Source organism: Bos mutus, chromosome 9, assembly GCF_027580195.1.
Source record: "Bos mutus isolate GX-2022 chromosome 9, NWIPB_WYAK_1.1, whole genome shotgun sequence".
Lineage (NCBI taxonomy): Eukaryota > Metazoa > Chordata > Mammalia > Artiodactyla > Bovidae > Bos > Bos mutus.
Window position 1 is genome coordinate 52,823,228 of NC_091625.1, and position 13,628 is coordinate 52,836,855.

General features: G+C 41.0%; 1 protein-coding gene across 4 annotated transcripts in view; it reads right to left on the reverse strand.

The window, feature by feature from the left end:
- Nucleotides 1–13,628, reverse strand: part of KLHL32 (kelch like family member 32) — a 221,428-nt gene that overhangs the window by 65,849 nt on the left and 141,951 nt on the right. For 2 of the 4 annotated variants that reach the window (XM_005892257.2, XM_070376576.1), the window contains exon 6: nt 185–400. In XM_005892257.2, the coding sequence (XP_005892319.1) occupies nt 185–400 (216 nt within the window). Of the gene's footprint in view, nt 1–184; nt 401–13,628 lie in introns of those variants that run through there. The other 2 variants (XM_070376574.1, XM_070376575.1) reach the window with 2 other exon arrangements.

The following is a 13,628-nucleotide window of genomic DNA, read 5'->3' on the forward strand; positions in this document are numbered from 1 at the left end:
AGCAGGATCAAGCCTCAAGGGCTGGTGTTCTCCAATTACTTGCCCATCAAGGACATGACTTCTAAAACTTCAACTCCAATGTGGAGCAAACCAGACAAAATAGTTGTCATTGTTCCTCAGTCCTTTAACTTTTAATCATTCCATGACTTCGCGCCGAAGGAGGACCCATGCAGAGTGCCCTTACCTGCCAGATCTGCTCTTCGCTCAAGGAGGTCAGGCGGTCGCTCTTCAGTACCTCCTGAAGCAGACAATAAGGCAGCGTTAGAATGTCCTCCGGCCGACTCTTCAGGAGCTCAGAGAGGTGTTTCACTAAGAAATCGATCACTGCCTTCTCCAACAAAGTGAGGTTAAAGAGGTCAGCAAGTCTGTACAGATCCAAGTAATTAAAGCTATTTAATTCCTGGGTGTCAAAAAAATAAAAATAAAAATGGAAAAAGATCTCTTAGAAATCAATCCAAGAAAGAATAAGCAAGAAATTCAGACTCCCCAAAGTTTGCATGACAGGAGTGGGAGAAAGGGAACTATACAAAACAACAAAATCCTCATTACAAGGCTCTGGGAAGAGAACTAGTATTCTAGAATTTAACATTTTTTTCCCCCTTATTTTGTCCCTCTTAAAACCCATGTACTTAAAGACGTCTTAATAAAGGGGCTGAAAGGGGTTTCTGGTTTCACTGGCAAAAATGTTACTTTGCAACCTTTTAGGAACATTTTCCCAATGAAAATAATTTTTTTCATTTTATAGCTCTCAGGTGATACATTTTTTCCACTAAAGAGAAAATGAGGGCAGGTAGTGTGGGAGCCCTACTCTTTTTCCAAAACCTCAAATTAAACACAGAGTTAAAAACAACTGACAATGAATTAAAACAATGATTTTTACATGTAAAGTCTCAGGGAATGAGGAAATATCACAGAAAAGATTCCTGTCCTGAGTAATTCTATATTGAATGCACCTGAGATGAACGATTTATAACTGTTCTTTGCTTTTATCAACTTCAGACAGTCAATGGCAATCTTTTCAGAGTTTCTGTTGCAATACTGTGTTGTGAGGGGGTGGGGTGGGATTTTGCCTGTCTCTACAAGTTCTCAAACTCATAACCAAGCTATAAAATAATGCCACCAGAAGCCAGGACATCTGTGAAATCTCTGCCTTGTACCTCTGCAAGAACCATAGTTGGCATGCAGATTTGTTGATGGAAAACTTACCTATTTCAAGTAGACTGAGAGTAGGCTCTGTCCTAGTTGTCTTCATTTTCAACTTGCAATTATTATTACAATATTTCCCAGTAACTTAAGGAATGCAGAACACCATCAGATGGCTATTTTAGTCCATTGACTGATTTATTTTCAACATACTTAGCCCTGTTTTTAGTTATCTAAAAAGTATTAAGAACTCTTTCTAAGACCTACATATTCTAATATATCTGTTTCCATCACAGTTTAAGGTTTAAAGGAATATGTGCTAAACGGGCACTCTTCCACATGGTAGCCTACTAGCCAGCCACATGTACCTATTCAGCATCTGAAATGTAGCCAGTGTGATTTGAGATGTGCTCTAAGTGTTAAATATAGGCTTCCCAGGTGGCACAGTGGTAAAGAATTCACCTGCCAATGCAGGACACGTGGGTTCGATCCCTGGGTGGGGAAGATCCCCTGGAGGAGGAAATGGCAACCCACTCCAGTATTACTTGCCTGAGAATCCCATGGACAGAGAAGCCTGGCAGGTTACACTCCATGGGGTCACAGAGAGTCTGACATGACTGAGTGACTGAGCATGCATGCATGCATAATGTTAAATATATATGAAAGCAAAGAGTAAGAAAAATAGAATGTAAAATATCTCATTAATAATTTTTATATTGATTATATGTTGAAATGGTATTACTCTGGATATAGTAGATTAAATATATTATCACTAATTTCACCTGTTTTTTTTTACTTTTAATGCAGCTACTAGAAAATTTTAAATTAATATATATGACTTCCATTATGTTTCTACTGTACAATGTTTTTCTAAATAATGAAAAGTATAATGAAGATGTAAAAACAGGTCTCAGAGTAACAGTTGCATCATCATCACAGCCACCTGATTCTTTTTCTTTAGATTCTATTTCTTTTGGTGGGCGATGACACTTTAATTACATTCCTAACAGGAGTCAAGCTACATGACTTCAGTAATCAGACATAAGATTCTGGCTCTTAATAGCTCTATTTGCCAACACAATTGAAAAAGAATAAATAACTTGTCTTTGAAATGAAGTTTACCACAGTTAACCACTAAAATTCATTACAACTCAAAATATCTAAGGGTCCACTCACAGCCACTCAATTAAAATATGTTGGCTTTCCATTCAGCAGACTTTATCAAAGGAATACTGCAGATTCTGCCTCCAGCACCGATTTTTTTAAAGTACTGTTTAAACTCATTCTCCAAATCTTACCTTTCAGATTGGTAAATTCTACTATGGAAGGAAAGAATATGTAACCCTTGCACGTGGAGCTTCTACAGCCAACTTTAGGACCATCTTCTTGGAATGAATAAGTTATTTCTAGTCAGTACATCTAGGAAGCAAGTTTAACAGCTTCTGGGCCCTGGATACGATTTTAGCTTCCAGGTAAGTCACTCTGCAGCCTTCCCTGGCAGCTCAGCTGCTAAAGAATCTGCCTGTAATGCGGGAGGCCTGCGTTGGATCCCTGGGTTGGGAAGATCCCAAGGAGAAGGGAGAGGCTACCCACTCCAGTATGCTGCCCTGGAGAATTCCATGGACTATTAGAGCCCATGGGGTTGCAAAGAGTCGGACACGACTGAGCGACTTGGCTTCTACTACTAAGTCTGCAGTCGCTCAGAAGCGTGGGGTGTCAGCGCCCTCCAGGCACCCCGGGCACACGCCTAAACCTTGCCTCAATTCAGTGGGGCATCGGCCGGCGGCACCGTGCAGAAACACGAGCATGCGCAGAGGCAGAAACAACCAAGCTCGGCAAAGTTAAAGATGAACGCGCACAGCACAGGGATGGTGGGTTTTTTTTTTCCCCACTCATTCTGCCAAAAAGGTGTACATGACCATGAGTTTGGGGCTGGATTATGCAGTAGTAATCAAATATTCTTTTTTAAGTATCTTTGTATAGAGATACTGGGTTTCTTCAGATTAGAAGTCAGTCCAGTTCAAAATTGCAGCAGACCAGAGAATTAATATGGGATTTTAAAAAGTGTGTTTCTCTTCTGCTGTGTTCCTTTTGAATGTAATCATTTAATTCCTACTTCCACAGTCCTGAAATATTTTTGTTTCCTAAGGGTATAATGTTTTATCACTCCTAAATCCAATCTAACAGAGCATTTGATATTAGTGGAGAATGAAGGCTAAATGGACGTGTCAATGCTTGAGTGAAGAGCAAAGGCAAACTCAGCTGACACATACTGGTGCACAAGAGAAACAACAGTTAAAAGTGCTCCCTGACTTTACCTTTTCATTTCTCCTCTCTGCGGCTTAAAAGCATAGTTTCCCCAAATCGCCAGTGCTCTCTCTGTCAAAGCTTCTGGTTCCCCTTGCTATGCATACTTAGCACCTCGGTAGTCACACTGTGTAAAGTGGGGAACTGAGAGGAAAAAACAAAACCTTCACTGAGGTCTTGATACCACAGTATACATCCCTCCTACTGGGGCCATGTGCTCATGTGAGTCTTGAGCAAAATCATCGCTTCTTGTTCTATTGGCTAAGACCATGTGCAAGCAAAAAATAATGCTGCTTTTAAGGATTCCCATTAATGTGATGGGGGAGGTGGGAAGCAATGGTTAAACTGCATTGAATGTTCATCTATAATTCTCTGCATGGAAAAAAAAATCATCACTGTTATGGAAATAGTGCCATTATGTGTCTGGTTATAAACAGTAATATATTTGTTCATTGCATAAAACTCAGGAAGTACAAAGTATGGAAAAGAAAACAAAAATCATTTCTATTTCACCATGCAGAGATAATCACTATTAATGTTTCTGTACATATTTCTAGACTTTTTTTTGAAAGAACTCTTTTATATATATAAGAAAGAGAGAACAATTGTATTCAGGAGCAGAACAAACCATCAACAGCCACAGGCACTCAGAGGCAATCCAGGTTGGTGGAGAAGAGCAAAGCCCACAGAATCAGGTAGACCTGGTTCAAATTCAGCATGTTAATTATAATTGTTGGCTATGACCTTGGATCAGTCACTGAACCTCTGTTATTCCTCATTTACAAAACGGAGAGTCCACCCAGTTCATGTTGTTATAGACATGACAGAAAAGCACTTACCACACAGCTTGGTCCATAGAAAGCAGACAGTAGATTTGGCAGGCAAGGAACCATTAAGTACATTTGAGCACTGTTGTTTGGCATCCATAAACCCTGATTCATCACTGATGCAAGGAGGGCAAAGTGAAGAATGTGGTCCCTTCATGTATCAAAGTCTTAAATAAGCTGTACCAGTAAGTCAGGGAAAAGGAGGCAAGCCAAGTAAAAACCATACAATTGAGTCATAAATTGCTTACATGTTAAGGCCTCCCACTTCTATATTATTAGCCCAAACCTCTCTCCTAAGCTCTGAATTCATTTTCCCAACTGCCTATAACAGGACATCTTCTCTTGGCTATTCCACAGCCATACTGAACTCAACATACCAATGCTGAACTTATATTTTGCAAACTTGCATCTTCTCCTATATCCCCCTTCTTGGAGAATGAGCACATTCTGTCCCCACAGCAGGGTCCCCAAAGGTGGGCCATATTCCTCCCTCATAGCCAGTTGGTCACCAAGTTCTGTTTGCTCTTCCTCCTTAGCATTTCTTGTTCTGTTCATTATCTCCTATCCAGACTTCCTACAACAGGGTCCTGAATTGCAATTTCCTGCTCCCAGTATCAGACTCTCAATCCTCTATTTTTACAAGACTCTAACCATACTGATCATCTGTTTAAAACCCATCAATAGGTATCCATTTGCTTAATGGAGAGAAGTCCAAACTCAGTTGCAATGCATAGCCTTCCATAACCTGCTGACCTGCTTACCCTGTAGTGTAACAGTCCTACACACCTTCGCTTGGCTTCCACCATTTCAATGACCTATACATTCACATCATGTGCCAGAACCACACCAGGCATAAATAAAACAGAAACGAAGAAAAACAGGCAGTTCTCAGGCTTCATAAGATGTATAGTCTATTGGAAGAGTAAGCCATTAATAAAAAGTGTTGAAAATGAATGGAAAATTATCACTGAGGTAAAGGTTACAAAGGGTAGAACAGAGAGCTATAAATGCCCAGTGGATAGATCTGACCTGGAGTGGAAAGATACTAATGGTGTCCCAGAGAAGCCAACATGCAGCTGATAACTGAAGAAGGGCAGATTAACTTGGCAAAGCGTGGGGTGGGGTACATATTAACTATATTTTCTTGTTTTCTGTATCTTGATGCTTTGGCATCAGGGGCCTCACTGACTGGGGAGAGACCACCTCTCCCTTGGGATAGCCAATTTTTAGAAGGATGCACCTTTTATATGCAGAGTAACCAATCAAGAGCCCAAACTGCCACCCACCTCCTCTAGCGGATTCCTACACTCCAGGTGTCAATATTCCTCTACATTCCCAGGTGTCTCAAATGATAAAGAACCCCCCTGCCAATGCAGGATCCACAGGAGATGCAGGTTTGATCCATGGGTTGTGAAGATCCCCTGCAGGAGGAATTGGCACCCCACTACAGTATTCTTACCTGGGAAATCCTATGGATTTCCTATGTAGCCTGGTGAGTTACAGTCCATGAGGTCCAAAGAGTTGGACACTACTGAAGTGACTGACCACGCACACGCTCAATGAACCTAGGGCTAAGTAGCAGACACCTAGAGATGGCCTATATACCTTAGACTGGATAAGCCTGCTTATCAGCCTTGTCTTTCCTGAGGAAGCCACAACAAATGCCCTTGCCCACTATTTCCCTTCACTCCTTCCACCTCCTGTTCAACCCTGACACTTACCCCTGTGGCCCCACGGGCTTTGCCATGCTGCCATCTTGGGAAATGTAAGTAACAAAGTATCGTTTCAATGGCAGTGGTCTCCTGATTTGTTGGTTTTACCATCAGCTCAGTTCAATTCCTCAGTTGTGTCCGACTCTTTGAGAACCCATGGACTGCAGCACACCAGGCTTCCCTGTCCATCACCAACCCCTGGAGCTTGCTCAAACTTGTGTCCATTGAGTCAGTGATGCCATCCAACCATCTCATCCTCTGTTGTCCCCTTCGCCTCCTGCTTTCAATCGTTCCCAGCATCAGGGTCTTTCCCAATGAGTCAGTTCTCCGCATCAGGTGGCCAAAGTAATTGGAGCTTCAGCTGCAGCATCAGTCCTTCCAATGAATATTCAAGACTGATTTCCCTTAGGACAGACTAGCTGGAACTCCTTGAAGACCAAGGGACTCTCAGGAGTCTTCTCCAACACCACAGTTCAAAAGTATCGATTCTTTGGTGCTCACCTTTCTTTACAGTCCAACTCTCACAACCATACATGACTACTGGAAAAACCATAGCTTTGACTAGATGGACCTTTGTTGGCAAAGTAAAGTCTCTGCTTTTTAATATGCTGTCTAGGTTGGTCATAACTTTTCTTCCAAGGAGCAAGCATCTTAATTTCATGGCTGCAGTCACCATCCGCAGTGATTTTGGAGCCCCAAAAAATAAAGTCTCTAACTGTTTCAATTGTTTCCCCATTTGCCATGAAGTGATTAGACTGGATGCCATGATCCTAGTTTTCTGAATATTGAGTTTTAAGCCAACTTTTTCACTCTCCTCTTTCACTTTCATCAAGAGGCTCTTTAGTTCTTCACTTTCTGACATAAGGTGGTATCATCTGCATATCTGAGGTTACTGATATTTTCTCCCAGTGATCTTGATTCCAGCTTGTGCTTCATCCAGCCCAGCGTTTCTCATGATGTACTCTGCATATAAGTTAAATAAGCAGGGTGACAATATACAGCCTTGACATACTCCTTTCCCAACTTGGAACCAGTCTGTTGTTCCAAGTCCAGTTCAACTGTTGCTTCTTGACCTGCATACAGATTTTTCAGGAGGCAAGTCAGGTGGTCTGGTTTTTCCATCTCTTTAAGAATTTTCACAGTTTGTGGTGATCCTCACAGTCAAAGGCTTTGGCATAGTCAATAAAACAGACGTAGATTTTTTTTCTGGAACTCTCTTGCTTTTCCAGTGATCCAACAGATGTTGGCAGTATGATCTCTGGTTCCTCTGCCTTTTCTAAATCCAGCATGAACATCAGAAAATTCACAGTTCATGTATTGTTGAAGCCTGGCTTAGAGAATTTTGAGCATTACTTTGCTAGCATATGAGATGAGTGCAATTATGCGGTAGTTTGAACATTCTTTGGCATTGCCTTTCTTTGGGATTGGAATGAAAACTGACCTTTTCCAGTCCTGTGGCCACTGCTGAGTTTTCCAAATTTGCTGCCATATTGAGTGAAGCACTTTCACAGCATCATCTTTTAGGATTCGAAATAGCTCAACCAGAATTCCATTACCTTTGTTAGGAATTCCATTACCTTTGTTACTAGCTTTGTTCGTAGGGATGTTTCCTAAGGCCCACTTGACTACGCATTCCAGGATGTCCGGCTCTAGGTGAATGATCACACCATCATGATTACCTGGGTCATGAAGATCTTTCTTGTATAGTTCTTCTGTGTGTTCTTGCCACCTCTTCCTAATATCTTCTGCTTCTGTTAGGTCCATACCATTTCTGTCCTTTATTGTGTCCATCTTTGCATGAAATGTTCCCTTGGTATCTCTAATTTTCTTGAAGAGATCTCTAGTCTTTCCCATTCTATTGTTTTCCCCTATTTCTTTGCACTGATCACTGAGGAAGGCTTTCTTATTTCTCCTTGCTATTCTTTGGAACTCTCCATTCAACTGGGTATATCTTTCCTTTTCTCCTTGCCTTTCATTTCTCTTCTTTTCACAGCTATTTTTAAGGCCTCCTCAGACAACCATTTTCCCTTTTTGCATTTCTTTTTCTTGGGGATGGTCTTGATCACTGCCTCCTGTACAATGTCATCAACCTCTGTCCATAGTTCTTTAGGCACTCTATCAGATCTAATGCCTTGAATCTACTCGTCACTTCCACTGCATAATCATAAGGTCATACCTGAATAGTCTAGTGGTTTTCCCTATTTCCTTCAATTTAAGTCTGAATTTTGCAATAAGGAGTTCATGATCTGAGCCACAGTCAGTTTCCAGTCTTGTTTTGCTGACTGTATAGAGCTTCTCCATCTTTGGCTGCAAAGAATATAATCAATCTGATTTCCGTGTTGGCCATCTGGTGATGTCCATGTGTAGAGTCTTGTGTTGTTGGAAGAGGGTGCTTGCTATGACCCGTGCGTTCTCTTGGCAAAACTCTGTTAGCCTTTGACCTACTTCATTCTGTATTCCAAGGCCAAATTTGCCTGTTACTCCAGGTACCTCTTGACTTCCTACTTTTGCTTTCCAGTCCCCTATAACGAAAAGGACATCTTTTTTGGGTGTTAGTTCTAGAAGGTCTTGTAGGTCTTCATAGAACCATTCAACTTCAGCTTCTTCAGCATTACTGGTCAGGGCATAGACTTGGATGATATTGAATGGTTTGCCTTGGAAACAAAGAGAGATCATTCTGTTGTTTTTGAGATTACATCCAAGTACTGCATTCCACACTTTTCTGTTGACTATGATGGCTCCTCCATTTCTTCTAAGGGATTCTTGCCCACAGTAGTAGATATAATGGTCATCTGAGTAGATATAACGGTCATCTGAGTTAAATTCACCCATTCCAGTCCATTTTAGTCCGCTGATTCCTAAAATGTCGACATTCACTCTTGCCATCTCCTGTTTGACCACTTCCAATTTGCCTTGATTCATGGACCTAACATTCCAGGTTCCTATGCAGTATTGCTCTTTACAGCATCAGACCTTGCTTCCACCACCAGTCACATCCACAACCTGGTGGTATTTTTGCTTTGGCTCTTTCTCTGCATTCTTTCTGGAGTTATTTCTCCACTGATCTCCAGTAGCATATTGGGCACCTACTGACCTGGGGAGTTCATCTTTCAGTGTCCTATCTTTTCGCCTTTTCATACTGTTCATGGGGTTCTTAAGGCAAGAATACTGAAGTGGTTTGCCATTCCCTTCTCCAGTGGACCATGTTTTGTCAGAACTCTCCACTATGACCCATCCTCTTGGGTGGGCCTACACAGCATGGCTCATAATGTCATTGAGTTAGACAAGGCTGTGGTCCGTGTGATCAGTTTGGTTAGTTTTCTGTGATTTTCATTCTGTCTGCAGATGGAAAAGGATAAGAGGCTTATGGAAGCTTCCTGATGGGAGAGACTTACTGAGGGGGAAACTGGGACTTGTTCTGATGGGCGGGGCCATGCTCAGTAAATCTTTAATCCAATTTTCTGTTGATGAGCAGGGCTCCCTGTTGTTTGACCTGAGGCCAAACTATGGTGGAGGTAATGAAGATAATGGTGACCTCCTTCAAAAGGTCCCATGCACTCAGTGCCCCAGACGCTGCAGAAGGCCACTGCTGACCCACACCTCCGTCAGAGACTCTTAGACACTCACGGGCAAGTCTGGGTAAAGTTTGTTGACTACAAGATGGTGGAGTAGAAGGACGTGCACTCATCTTCTCCTGCGAGAACTCCAAAATTACAACTCGCTGCTGAACAACTGTCGACAGAAGAATGTTGGATCCCACCAAAAAACGATACCCCACGTCCAAGGGCAAAGGAGAAGCCCCAGCAAGACAGTAGGAGGGGCAAAATCACCTTTAGAATCAAACCCCATACCTGCCAGAGATGCTTGAAGGGCTCTAACAAACCTTGTGTGCACCAGGACCCAGAGACCCCACAGAGACTGAGCCAGAACTGTGTCTGAGTATCTCCTGAGGGGGTATGGATTAGCAGTGGCCTGTTGCAGGGGCAGAGAGCCCTCAGAACTTACACAGGACTGGGGAAACAGACTCTTGGAGGGCACAATCAAAACCTTGTGTGCACCAGGACTCAGAAGAAAGGAGCAGGCTCCACAAGACACTAGTTTCACCATACCTGAATAATAATAAAACCTATATTTTAAAACAGGATGGTGATGGGATTGAGGGAGAATACTCCAGAAGCAACAACACTTGCAAAATTCCTATGGATGAGGAATCATGTTTCCATCTTTCTATCTGACCTTACCTGAAGTAGCATATCCCCCCCTCTATCCTCTCCATGCCTCCCTCTATCACATTACTGCATTTTCTTTGCCTTGAGCATGCATCACTATCTGAAATTATCTTCTGCATTTATTTGCCTACTTATTCATGATGTGTGTGTCCCCTTTCCTAAGTCCCAAGTTCTATAGGAAAAGGGACTTATCTGTTTTATTCACTGCTATACCCCTAATGCCCCAAACACTGCCAAGCACATAGGGGCTCAAGCCACACTTACTGGATGAATGAATCCATTTTACTTTTTCAGCTTCCCTTGTTCAGGTCGAATAGACCACGTCCTTCTTTGTGCCTCCACCCTGTCCTCTGTAGATTTCCAGCAGTCCACTTGTCACTGTAAGCAAATGCTCTTTGATTACAGATCTGTCTACTAAATCTCAAGTGCTTGGCGCCAAGGACTGTATTGTGCCCCTGGTATTTATCAGGGAACAGATGCTCAATACATAGGAGTATAATCAAAGAATAGCCATGAGCTTTTTCCACGTATTTATAACCAAGCAAAACCAGAATGGGCCATGCCTCTCCAACATGCCTACCCAATTTTGAATATCATCGAAATTGGGCCATTTTCATACCTCACTGGCCTCCCTCATCTTCCCTGTCTCTTTCTGGTCTTCCTTCCTACACATTCACAAGGCAAAGCCAGTGGTCAGTTTTCCAAATGGGAAAATTGTTCCTAGTATCTAGAGTTGAAAGTGTTTAAAGCCAAGCGCAATATAATAGCTCTGCTGTGAAAAAAGATTCAAATATTTCAATCCACCCAAAATTTCTTTTTTAGCCCAAGAAAATTACTTTCTCTATCAACTGGCTACTCAGATCAAAGTAGCTTTTCAAATGATACTTTCTTCTAGTTATGAGATTGTCTCCCTTCTCTTATATACTGTGACTTAGAAATCCAAGTAACTCAGTAGAGGCAGTAGTTTTGAATTGAAGTTATAGCTCAGCAACAAGAAACTCTGAGTAAAAGGAAAATCTTTTATTTTTCTAAAAAGGTTTCATTTCTGTCACACTGCTTCTCACTTAAAATTTACTTTCTATTCAGAATTATGGTGTATACATTGTTGTTCTTTGGGGAATCTTTTTAAATAGTATTTATTTTCCTCTGGTTTAGGGCTATTTGGCTTCTCTCTTCCCTTCTATTTGTTTCTCATAGTGTGAATGACAAGTTAAATAACAGAAGAAGAGCCATAAAATGTGTCCCCAGTACTATACTAGCTATAGAAGAAATACCAGTTTTGCAAGTACAATAGTTCTTAAACCTTATATATTCCCCAAATTCAGTCTTTTGGTGTGGCCTATGTCCTTAATTAATTAAAAATGGTTACTCCCCAGATTAACTATTGAATACATAGTAAGGAAAAGAAAGCACAGGAAAGGAAAATGCTATCTTATTTTGGCTTATATTCAAAGGTAATTACTTTTGTGAGGCAAATTATCAGGTGGTAAGGATGTGAGTGAAAGTAGGGGCAGTTTGGGGGCTGTGGGTGAACTCTGTGGCCCTTTTACCAAACCAAGGGAGACAGAATAAGTCCACTGTGGTGATGGATGGCAGGGTTCTCATCTGTAACTGAGCGACTGGTCTTTATGTATTAGCAAGTGTCTTTCAATATCCTAATTAAGCAAGTATTAATAATTAGTGATGAAAGTTCATACAAGACAAAAGAAAGATCAGAGATTTAAGCCTATCCCTGAACCAGTGTCACCCAGACAGTGCACTCTAATACACATTCTTGAATAGGAGAAAATGGTGCAGCCTTATAGCAGAGGTCTGCAGGTTCACTGTATATAACCCACAGCCTAGCTTATGTATGCCACAGCCTAGAGACATGTGTTGACGTGTGACAACACTGATACAAGCTGGAAATCAACAATGCATATTTCTAATACATAGTCTGTCTTTGTTTCAGACACACTCACATGTATCCTGGCCTAACTGTCAGTAACCCCTGGCCCATCCAGCACTGCAGTTTAATCATAGCCCTGGCATGGGAATTATGCAGAGCACAGAAAATACTTGTTATCTTGTGACTGCATCTACTGTAGAGTATCCCAATGTCAGCTCCACAAATACTCTTCCTCAAATCTAGGAGTCCATGTTAAAATGACAAGATTAGGAAATCTAACGAAGATGCTTTAACACCATGGATACCTATGCAAAACACAGCCTTAATAACACCTATTTCTCTTGTCACCTCATGTAATTCTGAGACCATTATTGACTTGCAAAACAAAAGTGAGCATCAACAACCTGTACTTAGGAATGGAAAATGATGAATTATGCTCAAGATAAACCACCTCTCTCAAGGTCAAATTAAAAGTAATGCTCTTTTGATTTCCTGAATTCCCCACCCCTCCCTCACAAGACGACCAAACTGAATGGGATTCCAAATTTTTCTAGATAATAATACTTAAAAGATGTGACTATTTTGACAATGCTGTGTTTCATCGTTATAATTATAACCTTTCTTTTCCAAACTATTGATCCCCTTCATTTATACCTCCTTTCAAAATGTCACCTCAATTACATGTCAATACTTTACTAAGATAAAGATGGTCAGGAGAGAGAGTGGTTTCTATGCCTCTCATCTAATAGCATGCATGAAACTTGAAGTTCTATTATAAAATGTTGACAATGTCTGAGGATGTCTCTAAATGAAAAGTCACTCTTGCTACGGAAGTCAAGAAATCTTAAAAAAAAACTATTCACTAATAGATTCCAAATAGCCTGGTACAGTTACTCTACATGTAAAACCAGTATGATTTGATGTTTACCAAGTTAACTAGAAGTTAAGTAAAAACACTATATTGGCAGCTTATAGAGACCAAACACCAAGTCAGACATAGTAAATATGAAGCTTTTGGTCTCTAAGTTCTCATGTTTCCCACTTCAAGTCTACTGTCACATCCCAATGAACTTGTCACTAAGCTGTTCATGCAGATATCTTCCAATAAGTAAAAAGCTTCCAGTAAGCTAGTAAAAAGTAGGTTTTATATCTTATCCTTTTTGTATCCTGTACAATACCAATGACAATGTTTTATCACAGACTGTAACTTAAAAATATTTGTTGGATTATGAATTTTAAAAACCTACACATTTTGTTTTTGTGTTTTGAGAGTTATGTTTTATTTGGTGGGAATTTTTAGGACTTCAAGCCCAGGAGACAGCATCTCAAGTAACCCTGAGAGAACTGCTCTGAGGAGGCAAGGTTCTCTGAGGGGGTGAGGAGGGAGGAGTCAGGTTATACAGAAGTATTACAACAAAGGGAAGGTTTTCTGAACATCAGAAGATTACTGTTAATTAAAGAACACCAGAGATCTCAAATTAAGGAATTTAGTGCTTTTCTACATATGGGAAGATCCAAGAGT